The following is a 27154-nucleotide window of genomic DNA, read 5'->3' on the forward strand; positions in this document are numbered from 1 at the left end:
CTCACACACAATATATCTATATATACACTGACATTATCATGTATATTCACACATATGTGCATGAACATAAGAACACACACGTTACTCAGATTGTTGCTGTGGCTCGTCGTATTCACGTGTCCCACTGAGGCCCGACTCTGACAGTGAGTCAACACGTGCTGAAACCAGGACTGTGACACTGAAGCAGCTAAAATGAAGATGAACCTTCATTAAAATGAGTTCCACGTGTTTCTCCCACTGTGATTTGTCAGAATGCGACACTTGTAGCAGCAGCAGCAGCTCTGAGTCAGATTCTTGACACATTACATGGCAGCCGACCAACGCTGCTGCTGCTGTAAACAAACGTGGGAGTGAAGCAGAGCGGCGATGAAGAAATGACTCAAACAAACCATTAACTGACAACAGAGGAACACAAGGTCGTCTCATTTCAGAATTTATTTTAGCATCATGACAAACAGACTGGACAGTTGTTACCGACCTTACCAATAAAATCAAAGAGATGAACAGTGGAATGAATCAAGTCAAAAGAATCTTCATGAAATTGACATTTAGTTTAATAGAGACGCTGTCGTTAATGCACTCGACATGTAATTTGGCACCTACACATTAAAAAACACCCGGGACCTTGCGGCTTCCATGTATTTAGTGACAGGAAGTGAGAAAATAAAAGACGGCTGGTGTCCACGTTCCTCTACGGGAAAAAAACAGACAGGAGAAGAAGCACAGCAGTGAAAGAACAAGACATTTTTATCGACAACATTTTGTGTACAGTTGTGGCTACCAGTAAAGCTGCTGACAGGTTGGGCGTAGGTTTACATTTAGAGGCTTCAACAAAGGCCGAGATGCAGCTTTCTTGAAACAACTGCTATAAAAATATGGAACGACAGCGGGATATGTTTGTCTGCCCTCCATGAACGTTCCTCACTCCAGCAATTGTGATCACATGAGCCACTGAGTCCTCTGAGATGATTGGCACAATGTACGCACAGATTCCAAATGAACTGAAGCCCCTCACAATGCTCCACTGTTACTCGCCCAACAAGAACAAGACAAAGAAAATCAGATGCAAAAATTGTAAACTTTCCATTCGAACTATAAAAAAAAAGTCCCCTAAGCATTATGTAAACAACGATAAATGTTAGTCCACTTAAACTTTTTGTTCTATACAGCTTAGATTACATTTGATCTATTTGATTACAATAAGCTATGATGGTAAAGATATTAGTAAATGTTCAGAATGCTTAATTGCATGTACATAATATAAAAAGTGACATTGTCATAATTTGTTGTTTATATTTTGTGCAAAATGCTTTAGTAAACTATAATTTGGCATTAATGAGAAACCTTAAAAAATTGGTTAAAAAAATAATAATCACAGATGGATTTACTGAGCCCCTCGGAAAACAAAACTCCACAAAATGTTTTATGTTGCGCTCAAGCTTCCACTCGAACATTCATCTCCACCTGTAATACTGTGCAAAAACGATGGGTTCAGCAAGTGCAAGCAGCTCGGCCAAATCAACCATCTATCAAGTTCTGCAAGATTCTAGGAAACACCGTCTGACGCATATTTAATGTTTGAGCCAGCGTCACGTTGGATGACAAGGTAATCCACGAGGCAAAATCATAAAAAAGTAAAAGTTAAGGCATCAGAAGACTTCTGAAGGCAGTATGAGCGACTGTGCCTCCAACGTAAGATGAAAACACAACCGCTATCTTGTTAAAGGAGACATATTCTGCTCAGATTTTTAATGTGGGTTATTACTTGAAATGTTCGCTTTCCTCAAACTTTCCATTGCAGCAGCTCCTCTTTTCAGCCTCCGTCTGAAATGCTTGGTTTTTAACTCCTGTCTCTCTGCTCAACTTTTGACATACGCAGCGCTTGGCAACGGAACCACAATGCAGCTCGGCAATGCTTGACGTCATTCAAAACAAATGAGGGATTTCAATTGAAACCTCTGAGTCCTACGTTTGTCCTGCGCTTCAGGAGCTTTTTAACTTTTTACACATAAACAACCTAAAAAACACACTAGAGGAAAGAGAAACTGAAAAAGCATCATATGTCTCCTTTAAGATATTTACAGACTTGGCACGTGAAGAGCATGAGGATCACTGACAGTATAAAAATATGACATTTTGGTATATAGCCAAGCCGACCATTGACCATCCATACACAAGCAGTTGCTCTGAATAATCTAGTTGTGAGATCAATGTCAACACATCCAGCTCTGCTCTTTTATCACTAGTGCCAGGTCTGACTAAACATTTGGCTCTCTGGTTAGACAAGAACATGCAGCCGCTGGGGGAAGAATCCAGGTTTTCTTCACGGAATTCAGACTATATTAGTTTTGCACGGTACCTCGAGAATCTAACTTCAGAATTTAACTTCACACGTACTGTTATGAAACGGTAATCTGTGTGAAGGAAACAGAAGCAGTAGCAGAGAGAAACGATCTCTGTTTGAGTACCTGTAGTCTTACATGCTATTCATTGTGTGCTGCCACGAGTTAAATAAAAAAACAGTTGAAGGTTCAACTGGTTCGGATGATTTTTACCTGAATGCAAATTAAAAATGAGCTTTTAAAAGTATAAAAAGAAAGGACACTGTTGACGATTACATGAGAGCTTAAGGCAGCGATTTCTCCAGGAAGAAGCTACAATCTTGCAGAATCGGACACGTGAGTGTGTTTGTGGTTTTGCTCGGCTCGGCTCAGCTCAGCTCATAATCTTTGTCATCCCAGTTGTTGACAGTGGAATGAAGAGGGGAGGGGGGAGAATCTGAGGAGGTCAGGGTTACAGGTCATCGTCCCCGATTCCCTCAAAAGCATAGTTGCCGTGGAAATCGTTGCCACTGATGTCGTTTGCCGAGTTGGAGGCGCTGATCCCTCGGAGAGACACCGAGCTCAGCTTGGTCTAAACGGAACATTCGATACTACAATTAGCACAGGGAGGACAATGATTTATGGGAATATGTTTCAGGTTATATTGCAGCTGCGTCATTCTGCTACATTACACTCACAGAGAGTTTGACGGTTTGTTCACGGTTCTGGTCGGGGGACTCCTGCAGGAAACATAATAAATTAAACTGAGGCTGAGATCTACAGGAAGCAAAAACAAAAGTTATGGCATGTGCTCCAGTTCCTCACCAGCAGAGGGGGAGATTTCACAGCTTGCTGAGTGTCTGTTCGGTGGATGGAGCCGTTGTGTCTTTTCCTCAGCATCTGAAAGGTGACGGAGGATGAAGACGTCAAAAATCCACGGATTTGTGAGGTTGTGCTTTATATTTTTACGACTTTATGTAAATCCACAATTGATGAAAGATGCTGTAAGATGGTGTTTTTCATGAGAAATGTCTAAAATATACATAAACTCTATTTTCTCACATGAGAAATTTAATTATTTTAAAGGCATATGTGCCTCAGGGGGGAGAAAGAGGGTTGTCCATGAACCAGAAGGTCAGTAGTTTGATCCCCGGCTCCTCCATTCTGCATTTTGAAGTGTCCTTGGGCAAGATATTAACCCCAGATTGCCCCTGACGGCTGTGCCGACAGTGTATGAATGATGTGTGATAGAAAAGTGCTGGATATAGGAGAGTTTTATGAATGTGAGTGAATTAAACCTGTTCTGTAGCATTTTAAATGCTGTATATATGACGCTGTATAAACACAGTCCATTTACCTTTCAGAGCCAATTTCAGATCAAGACATTAAATGTGATGTGTTTATAAAGAAGCAGTTATGAAGTATAATCAACACAAACCTTTTTAATGCTGCCACCTGACTTCTTCACCATTAATTCATCCACCATAGACTGAAGGCAGATACTCATCATGATCGCCTGAAATCACAGGGAGAGTCGATCAAATCTGGATGATTGGAGCAGGAGTTTTGATCTTTCTACGACAGTATTAATAAAATACAAACTGGAGTCGAACAAAACGCTGCGTTCGTAATAAACGCAATCTTATTTCAATTCTATCCTTGTTGCCTCCACATTGACCCCCTCAGTGAGCTCGTACCTGTTGACTGGTGATGGTGACCCACTGGAGGCGGTCCTTGCTCATCAGATACTCAAAGGCCAGCTCCAGCTTCACCTCACATTTGGCCGAGCTGCAGGGATTGGTTGTACCGTTGGCGATTGGGACTTGCTGCAATGTTGAACAAAGAAGTAGATTTTCATTTTGACTTGATGTCATTATTATTGTCATATAAAACAAGTGTTATCATCATGTTATCATTACTTCTATCCTATTGTGGACTTTTTAAAATGTGCGTTCTTCTGTTTTAAGTAGGAAAAAGAGATTTACTTCCAGATTGAGGATAATCTTGCTCTTCTCCTCCATGACTGCAGGGTTATGTGCATGTAAACAGCTAAATCACATTTCCTATCCTAAATTTCTTCTTCGTTTTCTCAAGCTGCCTTCACAAATGACCCGCCGCTGCATCACAAATGACAGCCAGCCAAATCTTATGCTAAAAGATTAACACGGGTGCAAAGTAAGAAAGCGAAAGTACGAATACTGAATTTCAAATGGCTTCAAAAAAAATCTGTGAAGCTAAGCGACACGCACGGCTCCCCGGAGACGAGCCCTGTCGCTCATTCCTCATTTATGAAGCCTGCGCTCTTAAACCGGATCCTCTGGGCTGGAAAGAAGCTGCACCTCCCATTGAAACCTCCCACACAGAGATAACATAAAGGAGGAGTATAGATAGAAACAAAGATCTGGTGCACACACACACACACACACACACACACACACACACACACACACACAGACACACACACACACACACACTGCTTATATGTGCTCTTCCAGATGCAATTTGCGGTTGAGTTATGGGGGGGTCGCAGTGCTGCACCAAATGAGATGTTTTGAATAGTTAGTTTGCAGAGGAAAGAGCTCATTAAAATGACCTCTGAGAATGAGGGGGATTAATCACCCTGCTGGACAGCGACTCTGTGTGTAATCAGATAGGCCAACGAGCGTTTTAATTTTCACGTGTCGCCCTGTCTCCAGAGCAAATTTATTTATAGAGAATCAGAAATGCACGTAACTACTGCTCAGACGCTAATGCAAAAAAAAAGCGAGCAGTTTAACCCATCGCTATTTAATTCAAATGTTCCCATTTCAAATGGAGGCTGAAATGATGTGTGTAGAGCAGCATGTAATGCTTTTAAAGCAATTCACACAAGTGAGAGAAAATTGTTTCGGCTTTTAGAGGAAGTGTCTTTTCCAAAACAACTATCTCGGTGACAGCAGAAAGAATTGCACATCAAATAAACTGTGGTGCATAATGGGTTTTCTTTCTGAGGCAATTGTACATGACAATAATGGATATGTTTCTATCTTTAAAACAAAAAGGGGGATTTCTACTCTACATTTTTAAATGAATAAAATTACTTACTAGGCTTATTAGAAACTTATTTAAGAACAGAAAAAAATGTCAGTTACTGAGTGTCAACAACTGATTGAACCCATTTTAAATATTTGAAATCACAAGGTGAGGTCTGTTTGTTATTTTCGTTAACATGGTGAGATTGAGTGTTGTCCTTGTAAGAGGTACGCTCTCTGAGCCCTTTCACTTTGTATGTGTTATGTTTACATACATGAGAAAAGGCTCACGCCCAACAAGACCAAAACAACATATTCCAGCTTTACATCACTGTTCCCTTCACACTACAGGGATTCAACTCAGAAATATCAAACATGTTTGATACTTGAGACTCAAATCCAGTGGGGAACAATACGATTAGGTCTGTAAACTCCTTACAGGATCCTTTGAGCAGTTAATGGAAAATTCTGAATAGAATTCAACATCCTGCTTCTTACATACAAAGCCCTTAACAATCAAGTCCCTTCATGTATCACACAGCTTATAACACTGCATTATCCAAAGAGATCACTTCACTCCCTCAGTAATGTGCCTTGAGAAAACATATGATTTGACATTATACAAATAAAATCGAATTAAATAATGAGGGCTGCCTACGCAACTGTTGAGGGGAATTATTCTCTAGTAGGACCAGCAGCAAACAGTAGCCTCATGTGTTAAAGACAAATGCTTTGCCGTATAAAACTGCACCTCTGATTTTTCTTTCCCATATTTCTATTTTCTTCATTTCTTCCTGTGAAGAAACAGAAGTCCGCTGTGTACGTGCTTCCTCGGACTGCATGCCAGCAGGTTCCTTCCTCGCCAAAGGACAATCATCAGTTCAAACACAGAACGCTGCAGGATCGATAAAGCGCTATCCTTGTGTGAGCAGCGTGTTTTGGGTAATTGGACTGATACAAAGAGATGGTGTGGGGATCAGCACTTTTAGTAGGCAGTAGGAGTAAAACGAATGCTTGGCAGGGCTAAAGACATTTGTATGTGGTGCAGTGGTGAGAGGAGGTTTGTAAACAGGCAGATTTGGAAGCACATGAACCCCTGTTACTTTGAGACGGGCTCCAGCCAAGTCTGGTGCATCTGTGCTCTGCCAAGTCACTGTCTCATAATAAAGTGGAGGGATTTCAGTCTGATTGTTTCGTGGGCTTCAGAGATAAAAACCAGATTCCTGAAGGTGAATGCACTCATCATCATCATCATCATCAGAGTTTATATAAAGATGGATGACACGTCTCAACTTTCTCCTGTTGTAAAAGAATTAAGCTAAAACACCCTGGATACGATCACAGCCATCTTACGTGTTTGACGACATTTGGAGCCAGAATTTGTTCTTTAGTGATGCTGGTGTGGAGCCACTGTATCAAGGTCCCGTCGATGCATCCGCACGGCCAAGTCATACTTCTTCTACACCGAATTTATCAGGTGCTAAAAAAAGTGTCTTACCAAATTATTATTACCAGTTTCCCTTTCTGATTTTTCATTTTTGACATCACTGTGGCGTCTTGCCATTATAAGTAGGAGGAAAATAAATAAATAAATAAATCGCTGTTACACGTCCCTAGATGTAAAAATAAGACGCACACAAACGCCCACAAATTCAATGAGCTGTCATGTCATCCATCTTTATATGCAGTCTATTATCCTCATTCGGCCACACACACAACTCCACTTACAGAAGACGTGACTCGCCAACACCTCATGCGCGTGACCTTGAAGCTCCCTTCCTTCATCTGCTCGTTGGGCAGCTTGACATGGAAGTTGAGCTCGTTGTTGCCGGCGCTGACGATGACTTGGCAGCCCTTCTCGGGGAAGTCGGTGATGCACGGGTCAAACTTGATGTAGCCATAATATTTGAGCGTCTGACCTAGATGGATGAACTAGAAAGAAAGCGCAGCAAAACCATTTTTAAGTGACTGACTCTGCCAAAAAAAAAAAAATCTCTCTGTCTAATCCCTGGAGAATAAAGTTTGAAATCTCCACTGGATTGATGTGATTAAAAATTCATATCATGGGAAAAAGTAGGCTAATTGCAGAACAAAATGCACTAGAGGCTGTATTCTCTGTGGTCTACGGATTTATTCTCAGACAAAGACGATTTCTGAGCATCAGCTGAAATCAAGTTAGATGCTGTGGGGGCAGAGTAGCCGAGCAGAGACCCTTTCTTACCTCTTTCTTGGATCCTTTCTCCTGCAGTGATTTGAGCTGCCTGTGCTGGTCTTTGTTGACGAGTATCCAGCCTCGCTCAATGTCAGACACTGTCTGGTGAAGCAAAAAAACGAATAGTTTTGTTGTTTTGCATAGATGAACAAGATAAAGCAGGTTTTTGTTTTTCTGTGGGGACATGTGGGAGTAATCACACCCTTGGCATTTCATGTAAATGGCGCAGGTCAGCAAATAATTACACAGAAACACACAAACGCACACGCTTGAAACACTTTATTTTCCCTTGATTCTAAAACGCCCCCTCTGCTAAACAGAGGCAACACTCAGCAGTTCCAGATTTTAATCAAACTCCAAAAATGTTTAATACAACAGATCTCGGCTGTGGCAGCACTAAGGGCCACAGAGGCTCAGGACTTAAGGTGTTGCAAAGTCAAAACAAGCAGACGCCACCATCAGATAACGGAGGGGCTCCCCGGATGGAATAAAACATTTGGAAACAATTGAGAGGTGTAGCAGTTATCTGATTTGGTTTTTGTTGTGCAAGCTCGATAAAAAACACAAAATGTGTTTGATTTCACACTTAATGAAGATTTCAAATTAAAAAAAGATAATGAGGTATAAATGAAAACAAACAAATGTCTGGTTTGTTGTATTAAAATCTTACCTGGGCGTATAACAAATTCAGGCCGACTCTGTTGTCCATCACATCACCATCGTATGCCATGTCCCAATAGCTGTAGAAAGAAAAGGCATTGACTGTCAGTTTTATACATATATATATATATATATATATATATATATATATATATATATATGTATAAATATAAATGCAATGTGATCCCTGTGGTAGTAGGAGCATTAGAGGCTGTGACCCTGTGGCTCCAGCAGATCCCAGTCCTAGGAACAGCTCAAAAACTGCACAGAACCCTCAAACACACAAACATACAGGGGACAGGGGTGAAAGAATAACCTCCTTTGGCCGAGGTATTAATGTCAAACATAAACCTGATCTGACTCTTGCTCATATCTATCTAACAGACAAAATTCCTCAGCTCAGAATCAGTGATATAACCGGGCAAGTATTCGTCCCATGGGTTACGTCTTCTTGTAGAGAGGCTGAAGCACAGTTGCTGATGGTGTAGTTTGCTGATGTGTGGGTGCTGTAAGGGCAGACCAAGGAGCCGAGCGTGATTTAAAAAAAGAGAATGGAAATAAAAGACGATTTTTTATCCAAAGTTTTAAGGAGAGAGATCATGATTGGGACCACATGTGAAACTAGGAGATATCCCATTTGTAATTAAATATAATTAAAGAGACGTCACTTCTGAGTGATCCAGAATCTGGTTTCATACCTCACGTTGGGATTATTACCGTCTGAGTTAACACAGCACTGAATTTATTTAATCCATTTTTCATTCAACACTAACAGTACACGTGTAAAATTTAACATGCTGTAATTGCCTGACACGGGGGTGTTGTTGGCCGATGTAGACGCAGTGACACGAAGCATGCTGCCACGCCACATCAGAAATTCAAAGCCGGGAACAAGGGAATAGAGGACAGAGTGAGAGTGACAGGAGGGGGGAAGGAAGGGAATAAGAGTGGTGTTTATCTGTGTGTTTTTGCAGCTTTAGTAGCAAGTCTAGTCTATGCACACACATATTTGAAATGTCCTCCTGTTTTCATGAATGCTTTGGAAACGTCTGTCCGGTAAAAACATTAAATCAACATCAGCATTTCCTCCATTTTTATCATGCACGTTTAGCCCAAGCCTCCCAGGATCTCATACACTGGGGGTCTGTTTTTCCCTCCTCCACCTCCACTTGTTAGTTTTACATTCATTCTTCCCTCACCGCTCCACACTCCACTCCACAGTGAAAACTAGGTCAGGAGGACTAAGACTTTTCCTTGAGGCAAAAAGAAAGTAAACATCCTGTGTACGTCAGTCAGCAGGGGGCAGGGTGACGAGAGAAAAGACATACAAGGAAGAAGAAGAAAAAAAACATTTGAAGAAGGGAGCAGTTGCTAAATTCAGTCTGGAGGGAGAAGTTGCATCAGTGTTTTCCAGGCACAGAATTTGTTGGGCTGGCCCATCAAAATAAATTTGATCCCAACCCAAAAGTTTTTTTCATATCACGATGGTAGAAGCTCATTTCTCTGCAAACAAACAGCCCTTAACCCCTTCACTTCATTAAGGAACAGAGCTACACTTTTAAACTGTTCTCACACGAAATAAAATAAACACCAACGGAACCAGAAACAGAGGATTTAAATGTCAAACCAAAGGAAATATTGTTCAAATACATCATGTGAGCTCTGCTGCTGGAGGATCAGTGAAGTCGATAACTGTTTAATACAGACGTGTAGAAACATGTTGTGGTACATGCAGTGTGGTTTGTTAAAAACAACTGATATAGTTCTGAACAATGTTCAACCACCTCCCTCTACTGTGAATAAATCATCAACCTGTTTGAGTCACTATAGACTTTTTTAAAGAAATGTGAGGTCTGTGATAATTTTTCTAATTTTTGTTGTTGGAGATTATCTTTTTTCACTTCATTACAATACTAATAATGTTGATCAGGAACAGCTCAGTTTGAGTTTCGGGTGTCTTATACTCAGGCAGCTAATGTAGCAATGAGCCTCTCCTCTCTCCTCCAGGCAGCAGAGGTCTCATAAAGTCGATTTTCTCCAACTCCACAACCACAAAAAGATTTTTTATTTAATTTCCCAACTAGTCTTATGACTAAACTGACAACAGTTCAATCAGAGTCCATCTAATATATATAATCTATATAAATGACTTCTATTGCAATAAATGTAACTACAATCTTTCAAAGATGTATTTATTTCCAGGACAGAAAATAGGTATGAGGAGAAAATGGGAAAATATATGAAGCAAAGGGCCGAGGAGAACCGAACCTGCAGCTGATGCATGAAGCCTTCAAATGCGGCCGCGACCCAATATAATTCTTTTTAATTTTGAGATACTGCTCAGTTTGCTGACTGGGTAATTAATCCTCTGGCAACAGTCAGAATTTGTTGCAGCTATTATAACTTTATATCATTTAACTGAAAATTGCTAAATGAGCACATTCAAGCAGAAGGGAGAATACTAATGTTTTCTAAAACTACATTTTACAGATCCATGCTGCAGCGCTGTCAAAATTATGTCCTTGTCTAATCCCTGACTGTCCGATGCACCATCTGTCTGGTCAAAACTACTGACCTTGACAAAAAAAAAAGACAAAACAAATGACTCAGGAGTTTCTTCCAAATGAACTGCCACTTTGTAGAAGATGGTGACGCTGGATAAGAAGCCTGTTATTTAGGCAAAGTGCTGTTCTGATACATTAAGAACAAGTGCTTCACTGCAGATAAGGAATGAAACGGATCACACCCAGAATGAAACGAGAAAACCGAGAGCCTGAAATCACACACGTACAAGAGGAGTACTGTATGTACTGCTTACTGAAAACAGAAATCTCTGACCCAGCTTCATTTAAGGATTAGATAAATAACACGCGATTACGCAAATGAATCACAGCCATAATTACACAGTGGATTGTGGAGGGGAAAGTACACAGTGAAATTCAAAGTCATGTTACGGGCAGGCGGTGAGTACCTTTTCCGTAGGAGTATGTGAAATTCAGAGCTCCGCAAGCTGGTGATGGATACATAAGGCAGCTCAAACTCCTGCAGCTTCCGCACAACTGAGAGGGACAGATACAAAAAGAGAGAGAGAGAGAGAAAGTTAGTCCCAAGGACATTTGGATAATGATGCCAGCAAGGGAGGGAGGACTCCATCTGGACAGATCCCAACAGGCTAAAACTTTTGTATGTGTGTGTGTGTGTGTGCATGTGTGTCTCCATAATCTGCAGCTGTTTCATTGCAGCCTGTTCCCTGAGGAGATCTCAGGTGCATTTTGCTGCTGGGTTTCAGGACACGTGCACAACACTACACATCCGGTGACTGGAGAGCTCTTTGGTTTGTTATCAGCTTTATAGAAGTAAATTCACATTTTCTTCATGGGTAGAGATTATGACAGAGTATTAGGGTCATTAAATAAAATCATGATATTATGAGAATAAAGTTGAGAATAAACTATTTTAGCACATCAGCATCACTTTATCATAATATGATCTCGATATGATATATGAGTATCTGAACTTTGGTAGTGGTCGACAGGGATGTTATCCTCGTTACATCCGCATGGTTTTCAAAGAGGTATCGTAGTTTCTCAAGAAAATATGAGATTGGTTCAAAATTTTGGATCCAGAAAGAGTGGAACTCCAGAAAGCAAAGGTTCTCCTTGCTGCTCATTTCCTAAAACATTTTTCTCTATTCTTGTAAAATTACTTTTTTCTAAATTACGAGAAGTAATTTAGAACATACACGATGCTGTGTACTAGAAGCAGGAACAGCTGTTTAAAATGTTGTGAACCATTTATCTGTGAACTAAATTGTCAGTGGGAAACTGCAAACACAAAAAAGACGCCGCTATTTCAAACCACATACTGGTCTTCTTGACATGTCTTTGCATATTTTACAGCATATATTGATTTAGACAAAGACTTCTGGGAAACTTGCTGCACGTCAGCGAGGAATTGAGTTCTTCTAGCAAACCCGTTATGTCAATACTCCCACCGCCCAGTTGTGTTTGATCTGCAGCCTGCCGCACCGCATTTATTCCACTAGACGAGTCATAGTTTAACACACAGCCGTGTCTTGCTCACCACTCAGATTGTCAGATTTCAACTGTGCCAGGAATATACAACATGCCTGCAATATTTGCAGAATCTTCCAAGTTCACCTGGCAGCATTTTAAGCCTGGCTGGTGTTTGGGTGTTTGGCAGGTGGGAGACGAGAGAACGGTGCCTTTGAGACTGAGGGGGGGAATTTGACCCGACAGGGCTGTGATGGAATGGAAAAAACGTAAACTGAAGCATGTGGAAAGCTGTTGCTGTTGCCTGTGGTACGACGTGTGACACACACACGAGGGTGGAAACAAACGAACTTTTAATGTCGTGTTATCACGCACATTCAAAGTATGGAAGACCTATTGAGTGAGGGATCATGGGAAATAATGTTTGGACAGGATAGAAACTTAACATCTTGTGGTTTAACAACAATAAGAAAACAGATAAAGGTCCGACTGGTTGAATACCAACCATCAGCAGCACTTGTGAACTGTGATTATACAGTGTGTACTGTTTGTGTGTAACTAACTAGACTATTGCTGGTGCCTGATTGTCTGGAGCTCCGCTCAGAGAAGCTTTAGTGAGTGATATGACACCAGCCACTGACATGGTATGCATCATTTTACAGTGTTGTATTGGCACACTATAAATTGTGATATACTACATTTAAAAATATACAGAAACAGCAAATGTTTAGTAAATTCAATACCAGCTCACTCATTAGTAGAACTGCCTATAATCAAATAATACACCCTGAAAAACTAAAGGGTTAAATACCAGTTTAAGTGAGATCGCAACATCTTTGCAACATATTTCTATGGTTTTCGTGCCCCATCAAAATCAAACACAGATGAGCAGAATAAAGTCAAATAGTAACAGACCCACTAAGATGAATATGATTGGCATGTGCTATACATACGTTTACAGAAAGCTGAAGCTGCACACATTTTTTGTCTGTCAACAAACACATAGATCCTGGCTCTCGCTCAGCTTCCAAACACCTAATGAGTGAATGATTCTGTTCTAGCCAGAGATACAGCTTTTTCATGGAGATCATTGTTTTTAATTAAATGTGAGTTTATCTCCACACAGCGAGACACATGAAGTGAGCTGCTCAACTGTCGACAAAGATTTAGAGCCAAAGAAAACTAAAATCAGGAGCATGACATTGCAGCACATAATTCTCTTTGGTTTACCACAAAGTTATTCTTAAGTGAAGCTTAACAAATGTTTTAGCTTTTAATCCCAAATCCTATTTTCTTCTCTTTCCTTGTTTGTGAAAGTAATTTGTCCTCTCAGGACAGTGTCCTCTGAGAACAGTCCTTGACTGACCTGATACAATAGTTCACATTGACATCATTTTATCAAAGAGCAGAGTGAACTGCACATTTGTTCTGCTTCAATAAACAACATCAGCTGCAGCTCTTTAAATCCATTAAAAGTGGATTTGAAATATCTGCAGTAATGAATTATGGATCCACTTTATGGATCTCTCTAATGGGAAAAATCACTTAAATATGCTCGCAACGAAAGTCAAGTTTTAAAATATAATAGTAAAGTGAAATGTTTTTCATCTTTTCTACTCCTCTGATTATAAGATATAAGGTTCGATGTGGAAACTCACATGTTAAACCTCCATCCACACCCTCACGAATGAGGAAGAGACTGAAATAACCAACAAGATCGTCTGGAAGGTCGAGCTTTGTCGCAACAGCCTGCAGAAAGATCAGAGAGAGAGAGAGAGAGAGAGAGAGTGTGAGTGAGAGTGAATGAGCGTTCACTGTCACAATTGCATTCAATGAATGAATCCCTTCATTTAAGTTTTTGGCTGGACCGGCAACAGCTGCTCCTTCGGCCAGTTTTTAAACCAAAAATATTATGTCTTTCCAGTTTCTTTAATCTAAGGCGTATACAGTTTTTTGTGAATTTAAAGTTCTGCAAAGTTAAAAAGTCAAACATCCTCAAAAAATGCTCCTGAATAGAAGATCCACATTTGCATAATACACCCCTAGCGGCTATTCTGTCACACTGCCAGGTAACGCTAGAGCGGAGGACAATATCTCCTACCAAAACCAAACGTTTCAGACAGAGGCTAAAAAGAGGAGCTGCAGCAATGGACAGTATGAGGAAAGAGATGTTTTCTGGACATTAGAGCATGTAAATATTTTCAAGTAATAACCCAATTATGAACTGTAATATGAGCATATGTCTCCTTTAACAGTGTTGCATTCTTGCATGCAGTGATAGAGTATTCTATAACTACAACAGTAGAGAAAACTAAATCTATTTTAGATTTTTTTCATTATGACAACTGCTGCAAATCTTAGCGCAGTGACACACACACTGGTGAACGAAGAGCAAAGGTGAGGTTGGATATACTTAATGTCTGGGTCACTATAAAAAATACACATACTGTACATATCACTTTATTGGCTAGTCACGTTATTTTGTTTGTATACTATGATCTTGTGTTTTTTATTAGATAGACTGTAGTCGCTCCGACTTTATAGAGTCCTTTAAGGAGTGCTTTGCTGAAGGCATTCTATATAAACGAATGTGACTCTGTGTGATTTGATATTGTCTACAGAGCTTACAGAGGAGTTAACTGTGAAATTGGTTGCCTGAAGGAACTTCACTGTGTGTCAACAACGTTATAAAAAGCTGAGATCAAAAGCTTCTAGTTAAACAGACACAAAACCTGTAAGAATTGATAACACAGAAAAATACCTGTACGGCCTCAGATGATGGTTTAACTTATGGACTTCTTGCAGATTTATTAGAATTAAATCATACAATTTGCATCTAATAAAGAGCATGTATGTACTTATACTCAATATTCCTCACATTAAGTTGTGAGTGTACTTTTAATCACAGCACCTTCAGCTGTATCTTAATCATGTTTTTTTAGTTTACAAAGTTGTGAACTGGGTGAAAATGGTGGCTTCACGTGCTCTTTAACAGAAAACACTCCGACACTTACATCCAGGACATCCTCCGTCTGATCTGAGGTCAGAATGTTGACAGTGACCTTCTGACCATTGGAGAGGCAGATGTCCAGAGCAACATCTTCTGTGGGAATCTGCTGCGTCTCCTGTGGGAAGGAGACAAAATATAACAGCTTCCCTCAGCTTGATTGGTAAGATTCATGTTTTCATTCCAGTCAGTCAACAACTAAATCCACACACAAGTCACAGGGCAGAAAAATACAGGCTTGTCAGTGAGACGCTTTCCAGTGGAGATAAAAAACAAACCATACGAGGTTCAATTAACTAGTTACACTTCTCTTGAAGTATTTATTTAATCCAGATTAAAATTAGAGTTTGATTAACTTTTGCCACTAAAAAGGAAATGAATGCCGCAGCATAATTTTAAGGGTCAGTACTGGAAACTGTGGTATCAAGTGTAAAACAATCAATTCTATTTTGGGAACACAAGTACTTCAAGATTTAAGTCAGATGGAAGAGTCATAAAAACAAACACTTGGCGCCTCGGTCCTGCAGGGCCACAGACACTTGTGACTTTATTTATTTATAGTCTTTGATGTAAAAAGGTGGTATTCCACTTTCCCAGAAGCCAAAGGTGATGTCTTGTTCCCACTGGCTCACAGTCTAAACCCAGATATTCAGTTTAGCTTCATAGAAAAATAAGAAAACTAGCAAATATTCACATTAGAGAAGCTGCAACCAGAGAATTTCGGCTTATTTTCCCCTCACCTAAAAACCATTCATCAATTTGTATTACAACTTGTTGCGAATTCATTTTCTGGCAATCAGCTGATTAACATATACTAATAAATGCAGCTTTAGAAGTCCCATCCATTAAGTTAACTGCTGTCAGCTCGAACAGAAATTATAGGGAGCTGTGTTAATTATTACTGCTGTGTTTGTGATTGTGTTCATGAACAACCAACAAAATCAATGAATAACTATGAAGGAAAATGAACTGACCTGTATAAAAGTATGAATATTTTAAAAGCAGTAGTGTGTGAACTGTCAATAAAAAAATCTTTAACAGGATAACCCCAGTTTCTCCTATCCCCAGGCAGTTTCTCACCACCTGGTACATAATCCCTTTATCTTCCTTGAGTCTCCAAGTACATCCCTGACACTAAAGGTGCAGATGAAATGACAACACTGGGTGGTAACTCATCTCCAATGGTACCTGCTGTCCTCACAGCGTATACTGTAAGGGCGCTGCAGGGGGAGGGGGAAGAGAGGGCCACAAACACGCAGTCTGATGAAAGAGGGGGAATGGAGAAGGAGAAGCTGAACGGGTGAGACGTGGCTGCAAACAAACGAATGTGGCCGTGAAGGTTATGGATTTACAGTCCTCCTGGCAACGCAGGTCGCCTGAATGATGATGAATCAACGTGGGCTACCTGGTCTGGATAAGTCATTGACTTGCTCACAGGCGAGTTGTGTTACAACAGCTTTGCGCTCTGCAGCTGAGAATGTACTTGCATTTTTTCGTGCTGCTTTAATGATAGAATGGTCTGAACAGATCCAGCACCCACACACACCAAGCAACTGCATCACGATATCTGGCTAAAGCTTCATGTCTGACGTAATCTTTTCACCGATTTCTGTATGCAAACAAAACATCAATCTGACAGGTCAAAATTTACACGTAGAGATTACACAATCCAGGATGAGGTTATGTGCTGCTATGTACAGCTACCTCACTCCACCACAGTGCCAAAAGTAATTACTAACTGGGCAGAAGTGACTGCATCAGCCTTTTGGGTGAAGGAGCACACCCTGCCGCCTCACAAGCCGGGAGACAGACAGAAAACTGTAGAGTGCAGGTGAGGTGTGAAAAAATCTCCTACCTGCTGAGCTTTCCTTAAGAAGCTGTTAAACATCTCACTGGTTCCAAGCAACGGATCCTGACGCACTGTAACAAAACACAAGAGAAGTTAGGGAAAAAAGCTAAAGGGTTAAAGTTAACAATTTCGGTCGAAGCAGCAGTTTAAAAAGAGATATGTTATGTTTGGATATCTCTGCAATTAGTCAAGAGTTTTCCAGTAGCCGGAAAGTAAACAAAAACGTCCTTGTCAGAGCTATTTCCCAATTTCTCTAAATTTTCCACTTTTCATGCTGTTTGGTTTTATTTCCTGTGAAATGGGCTCGGCCTTTCAGGACATTTGTCGAGGCAATTTAATTAAACATGCAGAGGCATTTATGAAGGGAGGTCAGAATTAAACTGCAGTAACTTTTTCTGGCCTACATCAAAACAGTGGAGCAGTTTGGTAAATCTAAGTTTGAGTTGCAGAAATGTGTGTTTAATTATCTGCATGTTACGCCTGTATGATTACAATCTGACCGTGTGTGTGCATGTGTGTCTTTGTGCCTTTTCTCTATTGTCCTCTTACAAATTAGTCTAACCCTTTGACCAAATCTGAAACTTTCTGCGAGCCATCTGCGTCACAGCAGATTGTGTTTGTGGCTGTTCATTTTCCATAACTATGTAAAAAGTCATGATGTAACCAAATGAACTTGTGGCCAAGAACACCCTGTGTGCATATGCTCCCAGACTATGAGCAAATACGCACTCAAACAACGCTTCCTTGTTCTGCTGTAACTGCCAGTGCTTGAGAGGATTAAAACAAACCCGCTGCGTGGCTGCCAGTTCCACTTATTCGTGTGTATATGCAGAAAGCTCACCCTCGACCTGTTTACAAAATCTCAACAATATGTTGAAAACCTCCCCAACTGGGATATGAAACTGCAGCTGGCTTTTTGAGCATGACACAAGACTTGGAAAAGAAACCTTTATTTATATAAAAAGTTCAAATAAATTTTAAAAATGATGCTTCACTGCTGTTGTCAATGCCACAAAAAATATACATTTGCCTTTATGACATCTGTTGGAGAAAAGTTAAGCATCACTGGGGGAAGAAAACTAGAGGATCAAAACTCATAAAACTTTTTAAAAACAGGTTTGAAAACCTGAGTGGGGATTTTTTTTCTACCTGGTGTGTCAACATAACTCTGTCTAGTGGCTTTGGCTCCGTGTCCCAGCCGACTCTTTGCTCAGATCATCAGATCTTGAGTGAAACACTTTTATGCTTTTATGTGGCATGAAAAACACCAGTGTACGGCTAGACTCCACGCAGAAACAGAGCCAAGTCGTACTTATGATTGTTGTGGAGCAGCAACCATTTCCAGGAAATTGCAAGGATATGTGGACAGCGAAACAAAGAGGGAGAGTATCTCATTTAAACGCAGACAAAAAACAAACAAACCGCGTTGTAGCCGGAATTTAAAATTCAGCCAGGAATTAAGTGAAATGCAGTACGAGGCATGAAAAGTCATATCTGGGATGAGTCACTCACCAGCCTGCATGTATTTCTCCAGCTGTTCCCGTCTCTGTTCGACCTCAGCAGGAGTCAGTGTGAAGATTTTCTTTGGGGGGAAGGCAGGCACCACGTTGCTGCCATATTCTTTCTTTATCTGTTAGGGTTAAACAGAGAGGTTACAGCATTGAAAGACATGCAAGTGTCAGGTGGGTAAATTCATTATTTTTGAATGTGAAAGTTTGTCTGTGAAAGACGCTCTGTGGGTTTATATGATTAAACCCATTAACTTCAGCACAGAGTGGCAGTCTCCTGAATTAGAGACTCAAGGGTTTTTTTTTTCCCTAAGAGGTACATTCATGCTTTTTGAGATGAATCACAGGTTTATTTTAAGCCCCTGTTTCAACGACTAGCTGGTGGAGTTTCCGTGCATAACACAGACACACACACATCTGGAGCCCTGAATGTCTAGTCATTCCAAGTTTACTTTGTCTTCCAGCTTCCTGACTCATTTCTTCCTATTTTGTATCATCTAAAAGCTGAAAGCTTTGAACTGCAGAGGACTTAAACTAAGACTTAATAATCTTACATTCACACATCAAATGTTTCATTTTTTACGTGCGTCTTGCTGCGGGGGAAAGCTGTACATCACACTCATCATCAGGAATTCAAAAGCACATTTTTTCTTCTTAATAAAAACACCCAGGTCCTGCACATATGGTCTGACGAAGGCAGGCCACGGTGGGTACTAAAGGAAGAGGTGATTTTCACCTCGACATACTGCCCTCTGGTATTTTCAGTATGCCAGAGGCAGCACTAGCTACACATACAAATAAGCTTACAGAGCAGACACTGACGCAGGTTACAGTCTACTCCATCTGAAATAAGTCTGAGCTCAAACAGCTTGTTATAAGTCTTAACGGGAGAGAAGCCGAGAGAGGCTCTCAACATTCAAATGATCTCATCCAACTCGAGAGCGTGAGTTCCGCAATCACCAGAATGTTTGGGGTCATGCGTACGCCACAGGAAGCCCTTTGGGGTTGATGCTTAAAGATTTGAGTGTGTCTTCCTCACACCCTGTTGCCAGGCAACGGCAACTGTAAGACTGTGTAACACAGACTTGAGGATGGAGATGTAGTGAAGTTTGGCCCTTGCTTGCTTGCTTGCTTATTTTTTAATGTGTGAAAACAGGACACTGGGCATTTCAAGGATTTTGATTGCTGTGGCGTGTTTTCACAGGACGTCCAACCACATCCAACAACTAAATCAGCCTATAAACAATACATGCACCATTTCAACCTCAGCCATTTCTTGCCAAAGATATATTAAGCACTCTCACGATTACTCATGATTTATTTTCAACCTCTCTACACCAAAAAAACTTGATGCTTAACCAACTAATTGCCTAATAACAGCTTTAAGAAACAGCTGCAGCTCTGTGTAATGTTTCACCGAGGCAGAGAGCAAAAAAATACTTAAGTCCAGGCAACTCAGCGCTGTCCAACAACATTTCTTTTTCAGATTAAGTTCCTTTTTCCCCAGCAGGTGAAAAGATTGAAAGGCCAAGAACATTCCTTCCATGTCACCCACCCCCTCCAGCCTCCTCCAAAATAACACTTCCGGGTACATGCAATAGTTTGAACAAACAGCACAAGACTTCAAGCCATCGTGGTTGTGATTCAAAGTGACGGGGCGGCTGGCATATCGACCGCATGACACAAAGACGAGCGAAAGGTCATGCTGGGTAGATGTGGCATTTGAACAGTGTTCAATGTGCAACGCATGAGATATCACTGCCTTTTCATTCTAAAGCAAACTGACATTGATGGGTATATGTTGTCAGTGCTTGAGTCTTACCTGTTCGTGGAGGCCAAGAAGTTGGCTGTAGCGTACCCGACAGTGCAGGACCCCATTGACATGGATGTTGTAGGCCTGTGTGAAACAGTGGGAACCAATTAAAATTTGAGGAGAAAGACTGTTAAAGTCTGACATAATGAATTGAACCATCTAAAACATGCCTGTGGATGGAGCCAAAGACATGAACATGTCAAAAATGTACACAGAAAAATGCTTAAAGTGCATATGGATAAATATTAAATAATAATATCTTTTCTCAACTACATGACCCATTAAAATAAAATACTTTTCATAGTTGAGAGTAAAATCTGGTGGCACATCTTCACTTTATACAATTCAGGAAATGAAACCAGAATATCCCAGATCACTGCCCTTTTTCGCATTAGGGAGTCGAGAGAAAGAGCTGCGGTAGAGGTCCTGCCTATACACATGCTTGACCAAATGCAAGTCTAAGCTGTCGATCATGATGCTTCACCCTCATTTTATAGCATCAATAAATCTTACCAGAAGAATTAACACACTAGCATAGAAAACTATAACCACACATAAGGACAAAAAACACTTGAATAAGCATCGGTGTAATAAAAACTACCTCAAATGTTAGAAACCGGCTATAAAAATGAATTATAAGTACTTTTTAGTTTGATCCATGTCCCATCTACTAACACGAAGGAGGTGAGACTTAAGACCTATACTGCAGCAAGCCAATAGGTGGCAATAGAGACACTCATGTCATCAATTTTACAGTCAGTGGGGTGTCACTGTCAAAGTTCAGTGCAAAGTTCTGCACCTTCGCACAGCACGTGCCCATAACCCTGTGAATCTGTTAATGTATATATGTATATTCTTTATTTTATTTTATTTTATTTTATTTTATTTTATTTTATTCTATTTTATTTTATTTTATTCAATTTCTTACATATTGTTGTTTTTTATATTGTTGTTTTATGTACATAAGTAGTGCACCAATGACACCAAGGCAATTTCCTGTATGTGCAAACATACTTGGCAAATAAAAGAATTCTGATTCTGATTCTGATTCTGAAAACCACAACTGTGAAAGAAAACAAATGATCGTCCTGTACTTTGACATAACACATCAAAACAATCTCCATCCATTTCATGACTTCATTTAAACCCTGGAAAACAGACACTGCTGCAAATTTTCTGATCAAAACTGCTTCCTCTTTTCTGATGCAGAAGCTAACAACAGAAAGCAAATAATAGAAAATCCCACGGGGAGTCTTTGAGTCTTTCTCTCAGACACGCTGTGTTTGTTTTAACAGGAGCTATCACTGGATACTCCTCCTTGAAAACCACCATTTGGAATTCGTAATACAAATATCGGCTTGCAGTCACGTTCAGATCCAATCTCAGAAAGTAAATCCATTTTTCATGCCTGATGTCTCATTAAGTGTTGGGAATGACACTAAGCCCCATGAATAACTAAGTGATACTTTGCTTGTGCCCTGAGGGGGAGAAAAAACACGTACGTTTACCCAGATACAGGCTCGCTCACAAAACTCAACTGAACTGTAAAAGAACACAGTGTTTTTCACAACATACCACAAGTCTGTTTAACCCACAGTCAATCCTGCCACTGTAAATAATAAAACTGCCTTTGTTTTTTTAATGAAAATGGTTCAAAAACATGACGAAGAAAGTTTCCCAGCACAGATTCTACTGACAAGAACTGATGGTTCAGCTCTGCTCCAGGTTTGTTGTGATTAAAAGTGGCCGCTATCCCTCCCTAAATATCTTTACACAACATATGAAGATGGATGATTTTTTTTTCTTGCTTTTCAAAATACCTAAGCTTGTTTTTAAATGAATGTGCTGGAAAAGTATCAAGTATAAACTGGGCTATTTTGTCGTTAAAGCAACACAATGCAGTTTTTTACCTTTAAATAACGGCTTCAAAAAATAATTTTGGTGGTAGACAAATTTATAATAAAGAGAATGGCTTTTCTTCCATTACCACACTTGGTATTACAATTATTAGCTTTGGTGTTCAAACATGCTTTACATCATAAATCACACCAACAGCCTGAGGTGAAGTTAGCAGCTAGCTACAAGAAAAAGCCAACTTGGTTTTCTCAGGCTAAATTAAAAACTAAATCTCTATTGTTCTAGCTTTGCAACACTTATAATCCCCATTCATGCCAACACATGCTGAAAATCATGTTAACATGCACGTACACTGGGCATGTGCGTGCGTGCCAGTGTAAACAGAGGGTAGATTGTCTACTCTGCTCTACTAAGTGGTTGGTAACAACATTGTGTCTTTTCCGCTGGTAGTTGAGTTGTGACTGATAAGAACCAATCAGGATGCAAATGCCATGATTACGTCAAGCTTTCTCTGTTTTTGCCCATCCAGATGACATCATGGCAGAACCAGCGAATAAACCGAAGAGTATTTTGTCGGTGAATTCGAAGAGGATGAAAAGAGAAAGCGAGACTTGCATCTATTACAAAAATGTAAATTAGGCCTGCCACCTGTGAGTGGGTGAGGGGTGCCCCGGTGGAATTCTTACATTGTGTTGTTTGAATAATACTTTTTGCTAGGAGATATCAGCGTCCACAAGGCTGTAGCCAGGGATGAGAGGAAGTGTGACATGAATGGTTGTTGAGGAGATTTCCTGTTTGGGTGTCAGGGCACTAACTGCCAGTGCTTTAATCTCCTTCCTCTTCTGTGCCAATGATTATTTCTAGTCAACATGGTAAGTCATCTGTCAAAACACAAGATGTTCTGAAGGCTCCTGAGTCCTGAACACACAAGTGTTGCACACAACATTGCTGATCTACAATAGTGAGCAATGTGAAAACAGCAAAAGTAGAAATTAAAACTTGTACAGTGACAAAAGAAAGCCAAAAAACTTCTGGAGGAAGGCTAATAAATGAAATGAAAGTGTGCATGTAGGCACTTTTCAGACGGGAAGCAAGAATGAGTATGCAGAAGGTCTTTTGTTTTCCTGTCTTCTGCTTGAACAATCTTTTGTGAATTGCTATCAGTTCATCTCAGGTCAAACAACTTTCTTTGTATAAAATCTATGATTTGTTGCTTGAGGGCTTAACCTAAACCAAAACATTTTGATCCTAATCAGATCTATGTCAGTTCAAGAAGGCCATCTTCAGACCTGAACTCTGGAAAAACTCCAGTCCAAATCCAATTTTCGTTACCCTTTCCAGCTTTTATCTGTCACATAAGAATGCAGCAGGAGACTGTACAAGTCTGACAAGAACAAAACAAGGACATTTTCAAGAATATCCATTTTCAATTTGATGTAGAACCAACTAGAATCAAAATGGTTTGATAGAAGATAAGATAAAACTAAAATCAAAACATTGTTTAAATGCCTTTATGTTTTGGACCTAACATAGATCTGACTGTGATGGAAACATGATCTTTTCAAATAAAGTTGTAGTTTGGAGTCACCTCGCAGCATCCATTGTTGCCCATGTCCAGCAGCCCAGCACCAACTGTCGTTTCACATGAGGTGCATGTGTCAGGTCTGACTAATAATAAGAGTCTCTGGGGTTTTTCTAGACAAAATTAAATATATTTAGAAATGTCTCACGTCCAGTTTTAGGCTCATAAAGACATGCTGTTGAGCATGACTTCTAGAGTTTGTACAACCTTTTCATACTGAATTCCTGACATGCTTCTCCCCAAAGTAAATGAGTGACCATCACGTACAATTCCATCAAAGTCTACCTCTCTTTTACACACCCACAAATCATACAGTAAATACCATTAGAACCATGGGGGGGGCTCGAATGACAACAGGAAGTAAGAAAAGTCAAAAGTAAAGATTAATCTGTGCTTGCACATGCAGGAGTAGCTCCATATTTAAAAACTGCAGCGCTTGTTATTTTAAAAAGCCCTGTGCTAACTCTGCAGATTCTGTGGCCTACTGGTTCCAAGGTACACAACACATCTCTCAGCATTATAATCAAGCAAAGTCCCTTCCTGTGGGCTGGTAACAGGAAGGTCACAATGACAGTCACAGGACTGCCAGCTGAGAGGTGAGAAGCCACCTCTTTAAAGTTGCCATTGCAGTACAGGATAAAACAAATGTGCTCACTGCTCAGCCAGGTAGAAACTGTTCAGAGGTGACACCAGAAATCCTCAGTTCGGACACTGATATTAACGTCCAGCAGCAAGAAAATGGCTTTGCAGAACAAGAGGGGAAATAATAATCTCCTGATAACTGATAACAGACTGCCTAAATTCCTGTACATAAAATGTCCAGCACTTCTCCAGGGAAATTGTCTAAATTGTGAATTTTTAACATGTTTGTGCAGCAGTGACCCTGAAGAAATATTCAAACCTTAAAACAACTTTATTGCAAAGTTTTTTTCACCAGGCACATGGAGTCAAGATGCAAAAATCTCATTCACAAGTGTGTGTCATTGAGAAAAACCAGTGTGATTTCACATGGAAACCAGATGTAGCAGATGTTGTTTGCATGTTGTTTGCATTTGATGAATGCAGGGGTAACTTTGTTCTTCTCTAATGCATCAGACTACAAAAACATTATTAACAAAACCAACACATCTAATATTCTAGGTCTGTTTGTCTGTTGCTGTAGTGTTAGATCAGATACATAAGTTTAATTCTGTCTTTATTAGGATCCCCCACCAAGGTGAAAAGAAATCTCTGACCTCAAGCCTTTACCAAGCCAACAGGATTTTTGTTCACGGATAGGCATTTATAGGTATGTTACATTTCCGCCAATGTTTTCGTCTAACTGTTGTCTAGAATCATTAGATGCTTTTGCCCCACGTCAGCACAAAGTTTCCTGAATGTGTCTGCGACTGATGTTTTATGAGAGAACCATCCACCAGAGCATAAAATGGTTTATGCCTACGATGCTTCACTCTGGCTGTCCTTGACCAACCCCAATGAATCATCCCCTGTCGACACCACTGTGAACGGCAGCCACTGTGTCAAGGCAACACAACGTGTTGCATCATGCCAACACAATTTAATTGCAATTCAGCGTATTTTGGAAAAGTGTAAAAAAACATGTTAAACACAAGCAGTAGGAGAAAAGAAGGAAGGAATGAAAACACACAGTAGCTCAGCTGTGGGAGTCCAGTGCTTGGCAAAGTTGGCGGTTTTTTGGTAGGATTGCAATATCAGGTAAACGTGCAATGTTGACTCAAACCTTAAAAACAAAGGGGACTCTGTTGTGCCAAAGGTGAGGCTTCAGAGACTGGACCACACTCACAGTCAATGAAATGCCAGTTTTGTACCAACTTCTGACACATCCGTGGATGTACCACAGGAGCCAAATCTATGCTAGACAAAAACTGATGTCAGAAAAATAAAGATGATATGTTTCTTCACATACTGTGTATAACACGGGGTCCGAGGTGCTTGACAAAATTCAATGTCAAGTAAAAAGGTTGAAAGGTTGAAAATTTGAGCCAATTTCAGACATCTACATGTATATACACACGACTTACATCTACATTATTAGACAAAAATGTATGTAATAAGGTTGACCGCATGTCAGTTCTGCTCTTGTCTGACATGTACCACAGGATCATATCTACAATGTTAAGGCAATGTCACATTAAATATTAAATCATAATGGAGGCATGGGGAAAAACATAGAAATATAAACTATTACTCAACTTTATGAGTACCTTATGTTAACACTCCCTGAAGCAAGTTGACTGACTTACGAGATTGTTCTTTCCTTATGAAACACATTAGATATAACAGCATTTAGAGAGTGCAGCTCTTTTTGTATTGGTTTGTGTTGGTGCAGATATAGATTTACACAGACAGATGTAAACACATTCTTGTGCTCACGTTGCGTTCAATGTCACACACGCTTCTGTTAGATGTTTGCTGCATTGAAATGAAGTTAAATTGAAAATTTAAAAAAACCTGCTCACCACATATGTCGATCCATTCTCTCCAGAACGAACCTCTGTTTCAGGTATGGAAAAATGCATGTTGTTTTGCAGCTCCTGTGGAGAGTCAGCAGCTCAACGATGGAGAAGAAGAGGAACCAGTTTCACCACGAAGTCCACTGCAGTGACCGCCTGTCTGTCGGCGGGGACACAGGAGGCGGCGGCGGCGGCGGCGGCGGCTCTCACTCGGCTCCTCCACCCGGTTACAGAGTCCCGAGGACGGCGGTGTCACGCTCCGGGAGACCGCTTCCTTCTCCGGGCGTCAACTCATGCAGCAGCTCGCGTCCAACTTCTCCCACGTCGGTGTTAAACTTTTCTCACGGTGTCTCCCGCAGCAGCAGCAGCAGCAGCCATGTTGCAAAGTGTGAAGTAATTACACCTTCAGACCTGCCGCTCAGACACAGTTCAAAGTGGCTGGTGACAAGTTCAACAACACATTCAGTGTGAAAACCCTCCGTTGATTCAGGTCATTAGCGGAAGTTGAGGAGAAAAGCTGCAGCTGGTTCCTCCTGCAGGACTCTCTCTCTCTCTCTCCCTCTCTCTCTCTCTCTCTCTCACTCACACACCGTCGCAGAGCCGCTGCCTGGAGAAACCTTTCCGCACATGAGAGGGGGGGGGGCAGCTGCACTTGTTGTGGATTTTCTTTCTGGTCTTTTTCCTCGTTCTCCCGCAGGAGCTGAAGAAATAGCCCGAGGCGACACAGGCTGAGAGCCGGGGCACAGTGTGAGGAGCAGGGGGGGTGGGAGCAGCAGAAGGAGCCGCGGCGTCACGTCCTCCTGTGATTCTCTGAATGTGACGGTCCACTGCAACGATCCCTCTGCGC

At 40.7% G+C, this 27154-nt stretch overlaps 1 protein-coding gene across 1 annotated transcript; it reads right to left on the reverse strand.

Moving 5' to 3' along the window:
- Positions 1 to 417: 417 nt before the first annotated feature.
- On the reverse strand, positions 418 to 27152 carry snx17 (sorting nexin 17). Its single transcript, XM_020097697.2, has 15 exons — positions 26314 to 27152; positions 20404 to 20478; positions 18586 to 18703; positions 17080 to 17144; positions 15232 to 15342; positions 13876 to 13966; positions 11176 to 11263; positions 8215 to 8284; positions 7554 to 7646; positions 7061 to 7264; positions 4019 to 4147; positions 3760 to 3837; positions 3147 to 3221; positions 3020 to 3061; positions 418 to 2913 (listed from the first exon to the last, which is right to left on the reverse strand). Exons 1-15 carry the CDS (start codon positions 26371 to 26373, stop codon positions 2794 to 2796), a joined length of 1419 nt encoding a protein of 472 aa, XP_019953256.1. The 5' UTR covers positions 26374 to 27152; the 3' UTR covers positions 418 to 2793.
- Positions 27153 to 27154: the final 2 nt, after the last annotated feature.

This window comes from Paralichthys olivaceus, chromosome 19, assembly GCF_024713975.1.
Source record: "Paralichthys olivaceus isolate ysfri-2021 chromosome 19, ASM2471397v2, whole genome shotgun sequence".
Lineage (NCBI taxonomy): Eukaryota > Metazoa > Chordata > Actinopteri > Pleuronectiformes > Paralichthyidae > Paralichthys > Paralichthys olivaceus.